General features: G+C 51.1%; 1 protein-coding gene across 1 annotated transcript in view; it reads left to right on the top strand.

Moving 5' to 3' along the window:
• f5 (coagulation factor V) overlaps positions 1-19085 on the top strand; it is a 229780-nt gene that overhangs the window by 109141 nt on the left and 101554 nt on the right. Inside the window, exon 13 of the mRNA XM_072513824.1 lies at positions 3298-5428. Coding sequence (XP_072369925.1) covers positions 3298-5428 — 2131 coding nt within the window. The remainder of the gene's footprint in view (positions 1-3297; positions 5429-19085) is intronic.

Raw genomic sequence — 19085 nt, 5'->3', positions numbered from 1 at the left:
GATTGTAGAAGCGGGTGTGATCAGTGCTATGTTGAATGAGCTGAGCTGTGAGCTCCGGATCGTTAGACAATGTCTGACCCATGGCCACAGCTACACCCTTCACCTGGGGTGGTCCCTTTGTGCGTCACGGACACTCCATCACATGGCCATGTTGTGTAACTGGCGTTGGTGTTCCGATGACGGCGGGGGGCTGGGGGGACACACCTGGGCTCACCGTTGTACCGACCTTTGTACCCCGCACCACTCAGTCCCCTTCACGACCCCTCGGGCACCAGACATAGCACTGAGGCATTTGCATTGGTCTAAAAGTGAGTTTAATTGGAACATTTACATACAAATGCCCTAGCCCCGATAACTAAGCTGTGCCCTGCACCCGTGCCAACTTACTAGTGTCAAATGTTTTGGCCTTACGGGCCTTATCACTGATGCACGATCAATTACACTCAAGACGAAGTGATTTCACAACTGAAAGCTTTAATCGACTAGAACTGTTCCCCAGTAGCGTCGGTACAGAAAGTGAAGGCTGCTGGGGCGACACCAGTTCTTATACTCCGCCTGTCAGGGCGGAACTACGTATCAACAGCCAATGGTAAACTCCTAGGTTTAACCAATGGTCATCAGCCTCTTAGGTACAGTAATACCTGATAATACCACAATTACTACGTCTTGGTGTTTCCCCAGATGGTACAGCAGGAGTGGAGGCGGACTGCTGAGCCTCCTGCCGTGCGACCTGGCTCCCCGTCGGTGCACATTTCCTGGGACTGCCCAGCGTGGATGGGCCAGGCTGCTCGGCAGGCGTGCTGGATGGCGTGGTGCCACCCTGTTCTGCCCGCTGCCCACCAGGTGCACCAGGGACGGAACGGGGGGAGTCCAAGGATCCGCGGTGTTCCGGGACCTCCCCTGCAGGAGCCACCGGGATGGGCCCCAGAACCTCCGCCTCCCTCGGGGAGCCCGGTGGCCCCGGGCCTCTCTATGGGACGGGGGTGCGAGCGGAGACAAGCCCCGAGGCATCACCGACACCTGGCGCTGCCAGTCCTGGAGGCCCGCTGTGGTATCGACCAGGGTCTGAACGTTCGCAGCGATGGAGCTCAGGGCGTGGGCCATCCCAGTCTGGGACTGCGCCACCTCCCTCTGGGCTTGTGCGACACCATCCAGCATCTGGGGAAGGCCACCGATGCTCTCAGCGATGGCATCTGAGACTCAGCCAGACTCCGAAAAGCAGCGGCAATGTCCTGCTGGCTCTGCCACATGGCCGCCTGTGAGAGGGCAGCCCTGCCCTGGGCCATGGATGACACGTGCACAAGAAGCCCTACGCCTTGCAGAACCTGACCCATGGCCGACACCGTTGCTCCCATTGCCTCCACCGCGGACGCCACCCATGTGGTGTCGGCCTGGGTGGCAGCCATGACCGGCACCACTCCCTGCTCCTGGACACGGATGGACTATTCCACCTGCGTCTGCAGCTGCTGGAAGCTGGCCATCATCCCTTTGTCTACTCCCTGGGTGTCCAAATGCATAGTGTCTGTGTGTGGGTCTGGTAGGTCTAGGAACCTGTCTGGGCGGCAGCTGGTTGCTGAGGCCGGGCTGATCTCCGACCGTCCGCCCCTCGGCTGCTCCTACCTCCACCTGCTGTACCGTATGGCTGTGTGGTGCGCACCAGTGAGTGTCCCAGAAGCCTCATCACTAAAATGGCAACCGAGGTGACAGTCTCTGTGATGGTGTGGGGGATGGCAGTGCCACCAGGTCTCTGTCCTCATCGGATCCAAAGTCTGGGGTCTCCTGCGCCGTGCCTTGGCCCGATGGTCATTGTGTCGGCCGCAACTGAGCGGCCCTGTCCAGTCTGTTCGTCATCTGTGTGGCCGTCCTCTGTGTGTCACTGTCCTGGCGCTCCGTCCTCTCTTCATCAGTGTCGTGGGTGTCCGTCCTCTGTGCGTCCGTGTCCTGTGTTCCCGGTGTTGGAGGAAGGCCTTCCTTGCTGTCTGCCCTCCCTGCCCTGGCGTGCGGCCCTGGGGCGGCGACCTGGCACTGGTCATGGGCGAGTAGCGCCAGACGGGCCGGGACGATCGTCGGCAGGTCCTGGAATACACAAGACAACGTGTATCGTTAGACACGCGGACTGGGGTGAGGGGGTGGAGAGGGTGTAGCCAGGCAGGTGAGTCTCACTTGCTGGTGCGCCTCCGATCTGGCAAGGCGCAACTTCCCGGTCGGCGCCTCCCCCATCGAGGTCCAGAGCACTCTGCCCATGGACGGTGAGGGGGTGCAGTACAGGTGAACCCCCTCCAGTTCTTGCATGCTCCCTGTGGTTGTGGGCGGTGGTGGGGGGGGGGGAAGCAGCAGCGTTAGGCGGTCAGCAGCAACCTGCGCAGATGTTGGCAACATTATGGCATGGGAGCACTGGGCACCCGGCCTCTGCGGCGGCGGGGTGGGAGGGGCGGAATTGGGGGCGGGGTGAGGAGGGGTTGAGGGAAGTCTCGGGGTACTCACCTGGCTAACCTCGTCAGGTCGTGCATCTTCGTGCAGCACTGTTCACCCGTCCCTGGGGTGTGCCCCACCGGGCTTACGACATTGCCCACCTCACGCCAATTCTGCCGGTCTGTGCTGGCCGGGTGCCGGTGGCCACGTCTGGGGCACAGGATCGCCCTCCTTTCCTCGACTGCGTCCAGCAGCGTCTCGAGGTCATGGTCCCTGAACATTTCGACTGTCTCGGGGGCGGTGCGGCGATCGCGCACATAAAGTGATGCGGCGCCGCGTCATCGGGCCGTCGCGCGATGACGACGCCGGTCTGGCGCCACGCCCCCCGCATTTCCCACGGCGTCCCTGCTGGCCCCTTTTGCGGCCCTGAATTGGTCCTGTGGGCGGCCCGTTCGCGCCTTCGTAAACGCGATGGTGCGGACACTCTGCCCCTGGATGAGAGAATCCCGCTCAGTACATGCACTTTTAATGCAACAGAATCTTCTAGATTCCGACAGGGGACTCATAAAAGGAGTCAGTTACTTTGAATCATATGTTTGATCATTTTTACTTGAAAATGGCAGTGAATAAAAATGGGTATAATAGTAGAAAGCATTAGTGAACTATTCATCCATGTTTATTGCTGCTTTAATGATTCCCTCTGTCCAAACATCGATTGCAGTTTCAATGAGGCAGTTTGATGACAGCCTATCCTCTGTTCCTGTCCAGCGTACTTTCAAAAAAAAATGCTGTTACTGTGATGTTGGACATAGTTTTACTGCTATTATTCTGTATGAGGTACTTTGGTTTGCTGCTGCTCTTCTGATAGTGTGCATTGTTCCATAGGTGAATGGCTTCTTGGAATCTTGAGTTCATGTCAGGTGACTTATGGTATGAGGATAAGAATTAAAGTTTACCTATGTGGGGAGGAAGCCATTTCATACCCAATACATTACTTCAGGATTCAATCTAAGTCAGACAAAGTGTTGATCGAAGTGCCCGAGGAAACCAGTGAGGAAGTTATTGATGCCGAAACACTTGAATTTCTGAAACAATTTGGATTGCGATCGTTCCAAAAACCACAAGTAGAACAGGCAGAAGATATTACTCAATTTATTGAAGGTAATTCTGATGACTCAAGAGAGCTCAACACTAATACATCCACGGAGCAAGGCAGCCAATTGCATTCAAATGTCAGTGGAACTCAGGATGAAGTGCCCATCGATGCAAATAAAGTGACTAGTTTACCGAACAAAACAATGTCAGATGACTTGGAGTATGATTCGGCTGAAGATGAACTGGGACAACCTGAGAAATTAAGTGAAGGTGTACTTGAAGCGCCATTAGAAGAAATAGTCAGTGACATAACACATCAAACATTATCTGATTCACATATGCTGAATTTCACATCCATAGATGTTCATTTAAAGAAAAATACACCAGATATGAAGGAGGAAGATATTTACATGGAGATTTCTGGAGACAATTATGAAACCAGGCATGACAATAGTGTACTTCAAAATGCTGTGTTAAGCTCTGCCACCACAATTACCAATTTCCCATTTAATGCAAATGACATGAATGCTACAGTTAATTTCACTGTAAAGAACAAGAGGAGTTTAGCTGAGATTCCTGTGTCAGCATTAAAACAAAGTCAAATAACTGCGGAGAACATCAGCTGTGTTAACATTACCGATGGCAAGCGAGAAGAAGAATCTGATTTAGCCCCACAACAAAAAAGTGCAGAAACAAATAGTGAAGGTGACAAAGCTGAAGCTTTCATAGGAGAGGGTGACAAAGTTGTTGGAACACACACCGGCAATGAAATGTGTGACGGACAGCAAACCCACCAAGACAAAGGAACGGCAGTCAAAATAGAAACAAGTGTGGAGTTAGGATTGATTGGTGAATCACTGTTACATGCTCATAATCAGACAATTGAACCACAGAACTCCAATTTCACCCAACAGGCAAATGCCATCCAACACTGTTTGGGTGAAGATTGTGTCCTAGATGAGATGACAAGCCCCAATATTTTTAATGAAATAATCACAGCACCAAATGGTACAGGCAACAAACCAAAATATCCAGCTGACTTGTCAAAACCGGGTGAAGCAGCCACTTCACAAGCAAATAACCTTTCAGTCAGTTATGAACACTATCAAAGTAACTCCAGTGAAAATAATAACAGTAAAAATAAAGTGACCGCTGATAATGAGCAGTCTGGTGAGATTGTGGAAAACTTCATAAATGCCTCAGAAGGACCAAGAATGGAGAGCGGCGAAGATACTGAAAAGGTGTTTATTTACTTAAAGAAGCACTTAACAGGTGACCATAGGGTTCGATTTCAGGGAGTTCCTCTAAATCCTGGAGGACGCCATTTGACATACCAAGTGGAAGGAAGGGGTATTAGTGTTTCAACGCTTAAACATTTGAGAAGATATGTGAAGCTCACAACATATAACAATTCTACAAAACAATTCAAAACGGTAGAATATGCCAGAAGGCAAGCTGCAGTTGAAATTATGATGAAACGCAGAAAACTATCACAGGAACAAATGTCTCCTCGAGGTTTCAAGTCTGGGGTTAAATATAGAATACCTATTCCTTTGGGCAATCAACACAGGCCGCCAAGAGAATTTCAACCTAAGCCTAAGCATGCCGTAATTTATCAAGATGACAGCTCAAATGGTATTATAATAGGAATTCCAAAACGTAACAATGGTGTCACTCTTGATTATGATGAATACGTTGCAAATGCGAATGGAGACCTTGATGAAGATGGTAAAAAACTGGATGAAGAGGAGACAAATTTTGATTCTATGAACCCTTATACTCATGACAGACGTACTCATTCAGATTTGTCCCGGGATCCTGAAATGATCGTCGAGCATTACTTACGTAGCCATAAAGGGAATGTGAGGTATTACTTCATTGCTGCAGAAGAAGTTTTTTGGGATTATTCCAGAAATGCCATGTAAGTATAGAATTCTATGCCGTTTTTGGATTTTTGTTTGAAGTAATTTATCCTTGACACAGTCCATTGTGTTGTCCCTGCCATGTCTCTGCAAGAGCAACTCATCAAATCTAGTCCTGTACGCTTCCCCCCATGGCCCTAGACATCTTGCCTTTTCGGGTGCTTATCCAATTCCCTTTTAAAAAAAACCCCGGTTGAATCTGCCTCCATCAGATCTTCATGCAGTGCATTCCGATTCTAACCACTCACTGGATAAAAAAGTTGGTTCTTTTGCCATTCACTTAAATTATTGTCCTCTGGTTCATGACCCTTCTTCCACGAGGAACACATTCTCCCTATCCATTCTGACGAGGCCCCTCACAGTTTTGAATCCCACTGTCAAGTTTCCTCTCCGACATCTCTTCTAGAAAAACAAGCCCAGCTTCTGCAGTCTGTTGAATAACTGAAGTCCCCATTAATGTTTTCTGCATCCTCTGGAAAGCATTTACATCCTTTCGAAAGCATAGTGCCTGGTTTAGCTCGGTTGGCTAACCAGCTGGTTTGTGACGCAGAGCAAGACCAGCAGTGAGAGTTCAATTCCTACAATTCATGAGGTTAATCATGAAGGCCCCACCTGCTCAACCTTATCCCTTGCCTGTGATGTGGTGATCCTCAAATCACCACCAGTCAGCTCTCCCCCTTAAAGGGGAAAACAGCCTGATAGTTAATAGGGTCTATGGCAACTTTACCTTAAGCACAGTGCCTGGAATGAAACACAATGGGCGCGATTCTCTCAAAAGATTTCTAAGTTCACTTGTGGTGGGTTTTTCAGGGAGTTTCCTGCCGACTCTGTTGACAAGTTCCCCACCGCTATTCAATGACGCTTAGCCACTTTTTTGGGGCCTGGTTTATCCCGCATGTAGAATTTTTTTTCGCACTGGGTAGCTGCACTCAGAGATCGGGCCACCCTTTTGAAAGGGTGCCCCGATCCAGGCTGCCATTTTGAAAGGGTGCCTCGATCTCTAAGTGAGCTTCTGGGTTCCCACACCACTCATCCATGGACGATGTCACCCCCACTCACTTTGACACTACCCCACGCCCCCCAAGTGAGGACACCCCACTATGGGGTCCTGGGGGAGCCCCCTTACAGCACCCCCTTCCTTCCAGGACCCTCACCCATCACCCCCCCCCAACCTCCCGGAGGCCCCAACTTACCTGTCCTGCACTCCCCCACCCATCAAGTCCCCCCTCCACCCTCATTTCATGGGACTGGCCCCCCTCACCCTTGGCAGTGCCACCCGGATACTCTGGCACCCTTGCACTGCCACCCTGGCACTCAGGCAGTGTTCCTGCTGAGTTGGCAGTGCCATCTGGTCACCTTGGCAGTGCCAGGGTTGCAGTGCCAAGGTGCCAGCTTGGCAGTGCCAAGGTGCCCACGTTACAGGGGGAGGGTCAGGGAGCCACCCTGCACTTACCCTCACCACCCAGGGGTGTCCGATGGCCCGGGGGACCCCATCTGTGCCTTACCACCAGGTCCACGTTTGTGAGGACTAGCACTGATCGCTGTCCGGCTGCAGCCTCCCTGGGGAGGCCGAAGAATCGAGGGAGGCCGATGGATCCCGGGCAGGTAGGTTGTAAGTAGGTAGACCTACGTTCGCAAGCGTCATTTGGTCCTGCCCATTTGGGCGGGATTCGGACTCCATCGCCTCGCGGAACCACGCGGAGCCTGTCGGGAGGCTCGCTGGAGGGTTTTCCCGGCATTCATCAGCTGCGTTGTGCTCTCCCTTGAGCGCAATGCGGCCGGAGAATCGTGCCCAATACTTCAGTTGAGGCTTCACCAGTGTTTATTTTTAAATAAAAGATTTATCATAACTTGCTTAGTTTTGCTCTCTATGCTTAGTTTTGCTCTCTATGCCTCTATTGATAAAAGTCTAATGTCCTCTTCTTAACCACTTTTTCAACCTGCTCTGCCCCCTTTAATGATTTGTGTACATGTATCCGCAGTTCCCTCTACTCATGTACCCCCTTTAAAATTGCATCCTTCATATTGTATTACCTCTCCGCATTCTACCTACCAAAATGTGTCACTTCACATTTCCTGCATGAAATTTAATTTACCATGAGCCTTGAAGTCTATCGTTATTCTCCTCACACATAACTTCTACGTTTTGTGTCATCCACAATTTCTAAATTGTCCATGGCCAAGTCTAGATTATTGATATAAATTAAGAAAAACAGTGTCAGGAGCGGCATGCTGGCTCAGTGGTTAGCACTGCTGCCTCATGGCGCCGTGGATCCAGCCGGGTTCTATCCCAGCCCCGGGTCACTAACCATGTGGATTTCACACATTCTCCTCATGTCTCCGTGGGTCTCGCCCCCACAACCCAAAGATGTGCAGGGTAGGTGGATTGGTCATGCTAAATTGCTCCTTAATTGGAAAACTTTTTTTAAAAAGAAAAACAGTTGTCTTCACGTGACTCTGAGAGGCCTCAAAATATATCTTCTTCCAATTCAAAATCCAATTGTTCGCACTGCTCTCTCCCTTTGGAAGAAAAGTAAAATAAATAAATTCCATTCATGTGCACCGCTTGGTGCTGCTGTTCAATTATTTATCAATGTATTTTTAAATTCTCTTTGCATTGGGTGGTGTCGTGGTATGTATTAGGGGTAATACGGTACACCATGAATGCCGAGGAGCTATTGGAGAACAAATGCTGGGTCCTGATTGGATCTGCCGCCTACTGGGCTCCACCCAGATAGGCGGGGTATAAGAACCCGGTTTGCTCCCAGCAGCTGCATTCTGTGACTGAGCTGCTGGGGAACAAGTCTGCTCAATAAAGCCTCGATTGAAGATCTCTACGTCTCGCCTCGTGTGTGATCGATGGTGCTACAATTTATTGAGCAGACTTAAAAAGGAATATGGAGCTCCGGATCGCCCCGGAGTGCCTGCGAATCGGCCCCCAAGCAGCTAACGCAACATCGGCGTTTAAGCACTGGCTGGCGTGCTTTGAGGGATACCTCCGAACGGCCCCCGGCAGACCAACAGAAGACCAGAAGATGCAGGTCCTGCATTCCAGGGTGAGTCCCGAAATCTACTCACTCATCGAGGACGCGGAAGAATTCCCAGCGGCGATCAACTTGCTGAAAGAGATCTACATTAGGCCCGTCAACCAGGTCTATGCACGCTACCAGCTCGCGACGAGACGACAAATCCCCGGGGAATCGCTAGACGAATTCTTAAATGCTCTAACGATCCTGGGAAGAAACTGCAACTGCCCAGCGGTAACGGCGAATGAACATACGGACCTCCTGATCAGAGACGCTTACGTAGCAGGTTTGGCATCGTCGCAAATTCGCCAGAGACTTTTAGAGAAAGACTCTCTCGGACTCACAGAGGCACGGGCCCTTGCAGCCTCCCTCGACGTGGCCTCCCAAAACACCCGCGCCTATGCCCCCGACCGCACTACAGCCCCTTGGGCTCCGTGGATCCCCGCCGCGACCGACCTCCCGGCACCCCCTACCCCTCCGCAAGCGTGCGCGGCCAGAATCCCAGACCACCCGGGAGGGCCCCGCTGCTACTTTTGCGAGCAGCCGAAACACCCCCGCCTGCGCTGCCCAGCCCGCTCGGCCACCTGTAAAAGCTGCGGCAAAAAGGGGCACTACGCAGCGGTGTGCCAGTCGCCACTATCTCCGGGGAAGAAACGGGACCACGGACTCAACCCCCCCAGCGACCCACGGGCAGCCAACGGGCCGCCACATTTTGGACCCCGGACACCATGAGGGGAGGACGGGCGCCGCCACCTTCCTACCCACGGGCCGCGTGCGATCCATGGGAGTGGCCATTTTGTCCACCCCCGGCCGTGTGCGACCCATGGGAGCGGCCATTTTGTCCACCCCTGACCGCGTGCGACCCATGGACGCCGCCATCTTGGCTGACAGGCAAGGACCCCAGCGTAGATGGCTCCACACTGCCTGAAGACAACGATCTGATGCACCACGTTTGGCATCGGTGACCCTCGACCAGTCGCGGCCCCGGACGCTCCAGACGACAACGACAAAGGTGCTGGTGAACGGGCACGAGACGCCGTGTTTGATCGACTCGGGAAGCACGGAGAGTTTTATTCATCCGGACACGCTAAGACGCTGTTCCCTTGTAATTCGGCCAAGCACCCAAAACATTTTCCTGGCGGCGGGGTCCCATTCCGTTGCAATCAAAGGGTTCTGCATCGCAAACCTAACAGTGCAGGGGAGAGAGTTCAAAAATTACCGGCTGTATGTCCTCCCCCACTTCTGCGCTCCCACCCTCCTGGGGTTGGACTTCCAATGCAACCTCCAGAGCTTAACATTCAAATTTGCCGGCCCTATACCCCCACTGACTATCTGCGGCCTCGCGACACTCAAGGTCGAACCGCCCTCCTTGTTTGCGAACCTCACCCCGGTTTGCAAACCCGTCGCCACTAGGAGCAGACGGTACAGCACCATGGACCGGACGTTTATCAGATCCGAAGTCCAGTGGCTGCTGAAGGAAGGCATAATCCAGGCCAGCAATAGTCCCTGGAGAGCCCAGGTGGTAGTTGTGAAGACAGGGGAGAAGCAGAGGATGGTCGTAGACTACAGTCAGACCATCAACAGGTACTCGCAGCTAGATGTGTACCCTCTTCCCCGCATATCCGACATGGTCAATCGGATTGCACAGTACAAGGTCTTCTCCACCGTGGACCTTAAGTCCGCCTACCACCAGCTTTCCATTCGCCCCGGTGACCGCAAGTACACTGCCTTCAAAGCAGACGGGCGGCTATACCACTTTTTAAGGGTTCCATTCGGCATCACGAACGGAGTCTCGGTCTTCCGACGGGAGATGGACCGAATGGTTGACCAGCACGGTTTACGGGCCACGTTCCTGTACCTCAACAACGTCACCATCTGCGGCCACGACCAGCAGGACCACGACGCCAACCTCCGCAAATTCCTCCAGTCCGCTAACGCCCTCAACCTCACCTACAACGAGGAAAAATGCGTGTTTAGCACCGACCGTCTAGCCATCTTGGGCTACGTAGTGCGTAATGGAGTGATAGGCCCCGACCCCGAACGCATGCGCCCCCTCATGGAGTTCCCTCTCCCCCACTGTGCCAAAGCCCTGAAAAGCTGCCTGGGCTTCTTTTCTTATTACGCCCAGTGGGTTCCTCAATACGCAGCCAAGGCCCGCCCACTAATCCAGTCCACTACTTTTCCCCTGTCGACAGAGGCCCGCCAGGCCTTGAGCCGCATCAAAGCGGATATCGCAAAGGCCACGATGCGCGCCATCGACGAGTCCCTCCCCTTCCAAGTCAAGAGCGACACATCCGACGTAGCTCTGGCGACCACTCTCAACCAAGCGGGCAGACCCGTGGCCTTTTTCTCCCGGACCCTCCACGCTTCGAAAATTCGCCACTCCTCAGTAGAAAAGGAGGCCCAAGCCATAGTGGAAGCTGTGCGACATTGGAGGTATTACCTGGCCGGTAGGAGATTCACTCTCCTCACGGACCAACGGTTGGTAGCCTTCATGTTCGATAATGCACAGCGGGGCAAGATAAAGAACGACAAGATCCTGCGGTGGAGGATCGAACTCTCCACCTACAACTATGAGATCTTGTCCCGTCCCGGAAAGCTGAACGAGCCGTCCGATGCCCTATCTCGCGACACATGTGCCAACGCACAAGTGGACCGTCTCCAAGCCCTCCACGAGGACCTCTGCCACCCGGGGGGTCACTCGTTTCTACCACTTCATAAAGGCCCGCAACCTCCCGTACTCTGTCGAGGAGGTCCGAACAGTCACCAGGAACTGCCAAATCTGCGCAGAATGCAAACCGCATTTTTTCAGGCCAGATCGAGCGCACCTGATAAAGGCTTCCCGTCCCTTTGAACGCCTCAGTTTGGATTTCAAAGGCCCCCTCCCCTCCACCGATCGCAACACGTACTTTCTTAACGTCGTTGACGAATACTCCCGTTTCCCCTTCGCCATCCCCTGCCCCGACATGACCGCGGCCACGGTCATTAAAGCCCTCTGCACCATCTTTACCCTGTTCGGTTTCCCCGCCTACATCCATAGCGATAGGGTGTCCTCCTTCATGAGTGACGAGCTGCGTCAATTCCTGCTCAGCAAGGGCATAGCCTCGAGCAGGACGACCAGCTACAACCCCCGGGGAAACGGGCAGGTAGAGAGGGAGAACAGAACGGTCTGGAAGACCGTCCTACTGGCCCTACGGTCTAGGAGTCTCCCAACTTCCCGCTGGCAGGAAGTCCTCCCGGATGCCCTTCATTCTATCCGGTCCCTGCTGTGTACCACTACGAACCAAACACCTCACGAGCGCCTCCTTATCTTCCCTAGGAAGTCCACTTCTGGAACGTCACTTCCGACCTGGCTGGCAGCCCCGGACCCATCCTGCTCCGGAAACATGTGCGAGCGCACAAATCAGACCCACTGGTGGAAAAGGTACATCTACTCCACGCAAACCCGCAGTACGCCTACGTGGAGTACCCAGACCGCCGACAGGACACGGTCTCTCTGTGGGACCTGGCGCCCGTCGGAGCTCCCCACACCCCCCCCCAACACCAATCACCACCCCCTCACTCCCGCCGGTGCACCCCACAGCCACCCCCTTCCCGGGGGGATCGGTTCTCCTCCCAGGCCCGCCCAGGAGTAAGGAAACAGAGAGGGACAGCGCGATGCTCCCAGAGTCGACCGGACCCGAGCCAGCACCACCACCACCCGGGCTGAGACGATCGGAAACAGCGACCAGAGCACCATCTTGCCTCATCGAATCGACTTAAGATGTATATAATTCAGTGGCACAGTAAAGCGGCATTGTTGTATATATTTCAATGGTTAAGGCACCGACCCTGTAACCCCTACCACCATACCACCCACCACCCCGCTGGGTTCTTTTTTAACAAGGGGAGAATGTGGTGGTATGTATTAGGGGTAATACGGTACACCATGAATGCCGAGGAGCTATTGGAGGACAGATGCTGGGTCCTGATTGGATCTGCCGCCTACTGGGCTCCACCCAGATAGGCGGGGTATAAGAACCTGGGTTTAATCCCCGCAGCTGCATTCTGTGACTGAGCTGCTGGGGAACAGGTCTGCTCAATAAAGCCTCGATTAAAGTTCTCTACGTCTCACCTCGGGTGTGATCGATGGTGCTACAGGTGGAATTCTCCATTTTGAGGCTAAGTACGGTCGCTGGCAACTCCAATGGTGCTAGTCCTTCCGACCAAAATAATGGGAACCGTGCCAGATTTGGTGCTTGGAGCCCCATTAATTATGCACAAGCCAGTTCCCTTCTGACTCTTTTGGCGGGCCAGCGGTTTTTGGCAAATCTACATATTAGAGCGAGGCAGTAAGCCTTAGTCTAATATGCAGATTCCCAAGGTACATGAGGCTTTCAAATTTAATCCCATCACCTCTGGGCCCTTGGACAAGCGACATTTGCTACTGGTCCTCAAAAACGGGGACCAGATGGAAGGCGGGGAGGTCGGGGATTTTTTTTGCGGAACTCAAGAGATCCGGACGTCATTTAAAATGACGTCCCGATCTCTCGCTACAACGGGGTGTTCCAACAAGCGGGGCTTCCCTATTGTAAAACAATGGGGCTATGTGCAGCCTCGGCCGCACTTTCCCCGTTTAGGCCCCTTATTGAACATGAGTCGCGTTGAATAGCTACGTGTTTCTCAGCACTGCGAGTGCCGAAAAACACACGGCTAAACGTGCTCGCTCGGGGACTTTGATCCCTTTTGGGAACATCACGCCCAAATGTGTTTTACAATCACTTCTCTAATACACATGTCCAGTCTATCAAACAATCGGTGTGGTCTGTTAAACAATTAATGCTCCAATTCTGATTTAAGCTTTGGAGAGCATTGACTCTTTCCTAATTGAATCCACCCAGTAAACAAAAATCTTTGATGTAAATTACCATAAGACACATGTATATGTTTTCTTTTATCCAATAAATGCACTTATTACCCCCCCCCCCCCCCCCCCCCCCCCCGTTTAAAAAAAATAGGGCGCGATTCTCTGGCCGCGTTGTGCTCGCGCTCGTGCACAAAGCTGCCGGAGAAACTCAGGAGAGGCCATTCGCGGGCTCCCGGCAACCTCCATGCCTCGCAGGATTCATCCAAGTCCCATGAGCCAATGGATTTGGAACTCCGCCCAAAAGGGACATGGCCAAATCATGCCCGCAGAAGTACTTAAGTTCTACTCACCCGGATACACCAGTCTCCCTCGATTCTCTGGCCTCCCCAGGGAGGCGGCAGCCAGCACCGATCAGTGCTGGTCCACAAGAACGTGTGCCAAGCGAAACGGCACCCAGGTGGGCACCTTGGCACTACCCAGCTGGCACTTTGGCACTGCCATCCTGCCACTGCCAAGGTGCCCAGGTGGCACAGCCAAGCTGGCTGTAGAACTGCCTGGAGTCAGGGTACCAATGCAAGGGTGCCAGGGTGGCACTGCCAAGGGTCAGGACCCGAGGGGGGGCGATGCCCATGAATGGAGGGTGGTTTGAAGGGCCGGGGTGTGCAGGGCAGGTAAGCTGGGGCCTCCAGGAGGTTGGGGGGGGTTGTCGGGTGGGGGTCCTAGAAGGGACAGGTTGCTGTAAGGGGGCTTGGGGATGTCTGAAGAGAGGGCACCCCATGGACCCATAGCGGTGTGTCGTCACTTGGGAGGGTTGGGGTAGTGTCCATGTGTGTGGGGGGTGACATTGCCCATGAGTGAGGGGTATGGGGGACCCACATGTTCACTTAGAAAACGGGGCACCCTTTCAAAATGGCGGCCCAGTCTCGGAGTTCAGCTCCCCAGTACAAAAAAAATAATTCTAAGTGTGGGCTAAACCGGTGGAAACTCCCCAGGGCCCAGAAAGTGACTAAGTGTCATTGAATAGCGGTGGGGAACTGAAACATCCCTGAAAAACCTGCCACAAATGAACTTGGAAATTTTTGGGGAGAATCATTCCCATAATATCTGCCCTCACATTCTCTTCCATTGTACTTTCTCTACAGTCTCCCCTGCCAATATACTTTTCACCATTCTTCATATCTTTTTCGTTTCTCATGCCCCAGGAGAAGAAAAATTATAAAACCTCCCGCACTCGAAAAGCCATCACAGCGATTAGCAGACAAAGCATCACTACAAACAATTAGTTTCAGTTGTATAATATCACGTAAAGATGGGAATTTTAATACATAATTCTCCAATGTTTTGTTTGCTTGAACAATTTCTTCAACTTTGGGATCATTCATTTGGGTGCATAGTTCTATAACATCCAATCTAGCGTACAGTCTTATTTGTCTACCTAACCAATTCAGCTGCCCAATTAAACTCTGGCGTATCCTTTTGTGAGGCCCTATCACGAGTAATTGTTATCGGGTTAATATTCTCCAAGTAAATCTGGTGTAAAGTGAGATGCAAATCTCGTTGCCCACTTCCTAGCTCAATGTATTTGAATGCACCAGAGACCCGACTTTCAATCTTAAACTCCATTCTAAATCCGTTAATAACAGTATTTTCCAATTCGCTACTATTACCCCACATAACATCATCTGCATGCATCGTGAAGATGCCCGAAGTTTCCCTCCATGATGCTAATAAAACATCGCTGGGCTTTAACAAAACCAACCTCATGAAGAAAGACTGAATTCTAGACATGTCATTCAATCCATATCCACATTTTAACTTCCAGACTACCCTTTCTGTGTTTGGCTGCTCTTTCGGAGGACAAAGCAAAATTTCCCTTTGTAACTGATGTCCCTGTAAGAAAGCAGCTTTAATATCTATCAGCTTACATTCCCAGCTTACATTGTGACTGACAGAGCAAAGACGATCTTCAAAATAACTTTTCCTGCTGTAAGTGTATCTACCATTACAGCTTGGTCATCCAAGATTTGTTCAAAACCTCGTTCACCAGCCTGGCATTAGTCTTCTAAGTTGCATCAGGAAGCACCTTTTCCGTTCTTATCCATTTATGAGCTAGAACTCGTTGCCCCTATCTGGGACTCTGTACACCTCAAACTCTTTCCAACTTTGCAGTTATTGCTGTTTTGTATCTTTTATTAATTTACCATTTAATTTGTTGGAAGCAACTAAGACCTATCGACCATATGGGCTTCTGCTCCTTGTAGCATTCTTAGTCTGTCCCATGTTTCTTGACCTTGTTAAGCTGCACCCTCCATCCTGCCTTATGGTGAATCCACCTAACGTGCACACCTTTGGGTTGTGCGGGTGAAACCCACGCAGACATGGGGAGAATGTGCAAACTACACACGGACAGTGACCCTGGGCCGGGATTCGAACCTGGGCCCTCAGCGCCGCAGTCCTAGTGCTATCCACTGAGCCACATGCCGCCCCCGCAATAATGTTTTTAACAAATCCTAGTTTGAAAGATAGCTAGACTTTGGGGCTATAGAGGTGCAATTCAAATATCAGAAAAGTAAGATCATAATTAATTCCAACCATGGATGTTGTTTGCCGAAGTAGGGCTAATGGTATTTGGTTTACAATGAGAAGGTTCCCTGGGGTGTAGATAATTAGAGGCATTTTGGGCGGGATTCTCTTAGCCCAACGCTGACGTCGTGTTTGGCGATCGGCAGAGAATGGATTTGCGTGCCAGTTTGACACCGGTCCACCATTCTCCACCCCCTCCAAACTGGCACCATCGTGATGTGCACCACACGCCGTTTCAACCAGATTGACACATCATCGGCTGGCCCACCCGCGATTCTCCGTCCCCAATGGCCAAGTTCCCAGTGGCGCGGGCCACGTGTGGTCCCAACCATGCAGGAACCCGGCGTGACGGCTGCGAACTGTGTCCAGCGCCACCACACTCGGCCAGGACCTGTACCGTTGGCCGGGGAGGCTTCTGAAAAGGCTGGGGGGTGGCGAGGGGTTGGAATGTGGGGTCGTGACTGGCGGGTTGGGGTTGCGCACGGCCGACACCATGTTGTACAGCCCGACTGGTGCAGGTCATCAGCCATACGCATGCGCGGCCCGGGACCCGGCTATTCTCCGGCCGTTTTCGGCACTGGCGGTGGGAGTTTCAGTTGGCGCCGGTGCTAGTCCCTCACTGGTACCAGAATCGGTGAGGGTTTCATGCCGATTTTTCAGTCGTAAAAGACCACACATGCTCCGCTGGCATCAGCACATAGTCTCCCAAATGGAGAATCCAGTCCTTTGTGTTTAGCCTTAGTCAAGTGGTTATAACCACTTGATAGCTGGTTTAGCACACTGGGCTAAATCGCTGGCTTTTAAAGCAGGCCAGCGGCACGGTTGAATTCCCGTACCAGCCTCCCCGAACAGGCGCCGGAATGTGGCGACTAGGGGCTTTTCACAGTAACTTCATTTGAAGCCTACTTGTGACAATAAGCGATTTTCATTTCATTTCATTCATTTCATAACCCAGTTAGTGGGATAGAAATGAGATGGCTAATGGGAGGAGCCACTGGCTGAAACAGTCAGTTGTTGAGTTCAGTTTACATCTGTCTGTGAACAGACTAGCAGCTTCTGAAAACGGTGTATAGATTTAGCTGTGAACAGAAAAGGAGTTTCAGAAAAAAGGCTGTCAGGTTACACAGTAGTCTGACACAGATAAGAATCTGTAGACTCTTTCCTGATAGAAGGACTTCTTTCTCCCTCCAGTCAGTCTTTGAAAAGGAACCCTATTCGAGTGTACAGCAGGTACCCTGTGTCTTAGTTAGGCCACACTTGGAGTATAGTGTTCAATTCTGGTCGCCACACTACCAGAAGGATGTGGAGGCTTTAGAGAGGGTGCAGAAGAGATTTACCAGAATGTTGCCTGGTATGGAGGGCATAAGCTATGAGGAGCGATTGAATAAACTCGGTTTGTTCTCACTGGAACAAAGGAGGTTGAGGGGCGACCTGATAGAGGTATACAAAATTATGAGGGGCATAGACAGAGTGGATAGTCAGAGGCTTTTCCCCAGGGTAGAGGGGTCAATTACTAGGGGGCATAGGTTTAAGGTGAGAGGGGCAAAGTTTAGAGTAGATGTACGAGGCAAGTTTTTTACGCAGAGGGTAGTGGGTGCCTGGAACTCACTACCGGAGGAGGTAGTGGAAGCAGGGACGATAGGGACATTTAAGGGGCATCTTGACAAATATATGAATAGGATGGGAATAGAAGGATACGGACCCAGGAAGTGTAGAAGATTGTAGTTTAGTCGGGCAGTATGGTCGGCACGGGCTTGGAGGGCCGAAGGGCCTGTTCCTGTGCTGTACATTTCTTTGTTCTTTGTTTGCTCACTGTATTTAAAAGTGGGTTTTGACACAAGGTGGGTTTGCCTGATTGGAGATTAAAAGATATTAGTTAGGAGATAAAGTATTTTGTTTTATTGTTGAGCATCGTTTAATTGGTAATTGTAAGCTACTTTCTTTTATGAAGTTAAAGCTAGTTTAAGACTGTGTTAATAAATTTTGTTTTAATATACCATATCCCTATTTGTACATGGAATCACCTTGGAGCGGAGTATTCTTTTCTCCCAGTCTTACAAATTAAATAAAATATTGGGGTTTCTGTTCAGTATCCTAGCAACTGTTGGGGTCTGGTCCAGGATCATCATGGCATTTTTCCGGAGCCTTCCCTGCTCTACCAACGTTAGTTGTATCCTTCCATTAACTGGCTTTTTCTGGCAAGTATGTCACGTTAGTGTCAACCTTTGGGAGTTGTCCATGGGAAAAATAGCCTCATTCGGTTCCTCAGAATTGCTGTGTCCCTCTTCAGACACCCTGCCAATGTCCCCGATCTGGTCCCCCTAATTCTCTAACACGCATGTATGAGAAGTACCTGGTTCCTCAGCACTTTCAATAACCACTTTTGAATCTGCAAACTTGTAATCTTCCCTCTAATCTTGATGAGTGTACCTGAACAATCTGGTTTCCATGCTGCAAAATGATTGTTCTACCATCTGTACCTGTAACCTTTACTGGACCTAGCCACTCCTTAAATCAATCTCTTTTACAATATAAAAGCAAATTGCTGCAGATGCTGGAATCTGAAACTCGAGGGTCGTTTATCTCCCGACAGATGCTGCCAGACCTGCTGAGATTTTCCAGCATTTTCTCGTTTATAGTATGCTATGTCTCCTTGTTTGAGAATAGTTTCTGATGGCCGTACATTGTGCCTCAAAGTTCTCTGAATTCTTTGAGATTTCTGCTTTAAGGACTGCTCGCATACCCTCGTACAGTGCATTCAAAAGCTCAGAAAACATAGAGCTAATCATTGTCCCCTCCTAAGCTGGAGGATGATCATTCATGACTGACGGGATTTCTCCCAGAAATTACTGACATGGACTGACCCTACCCCCGACCCTAGCACCCCCCCCCCCCCCCCCCCGCCCCCAAGCACCTGTAGTCAATTATTTGCATGAATGGACCATGCTAAAGCCGAAGTTAATTTACAACTTAGCTTATCTGCCAAAAATTTACAAAGAATTTCATCTATCACAGCATGATTTATCTTGCACACCCTGTTACTAAATGGGCCGGTTGCCCCAGTCCAATCCCTATCCATTTTTCCATTCTCTCCACATTTATTTTATTTACTATGTACAATTGTTGATTGCCAAGTCTACAAAGTGTAAAATGAAAATGTTCTTTTCTTTATCCCACACCTTAAAAGCCATAACTTCTTTA

Source organism: Scyliorhinus torazame, chromosome 8 (genome assembly GCF_047496885.1).
Source record: "Scyliorhinus torazame isolate Kashiwa2021f chromosome 8, sScyTor2.1, whole genome shotgun sequence".
Classification (NCBI taxonomy): domain Eukaryota; kingdom Metazoa; phylum Chordata; class Chondrichthyes; order Carcharhiniformes; family Scyliorhinidae; genus Scyliorhinus; species Scyliorhinus torazame.
This window is presented reverse-complemented; position numbering and strand designations above follow the sequence as displayed.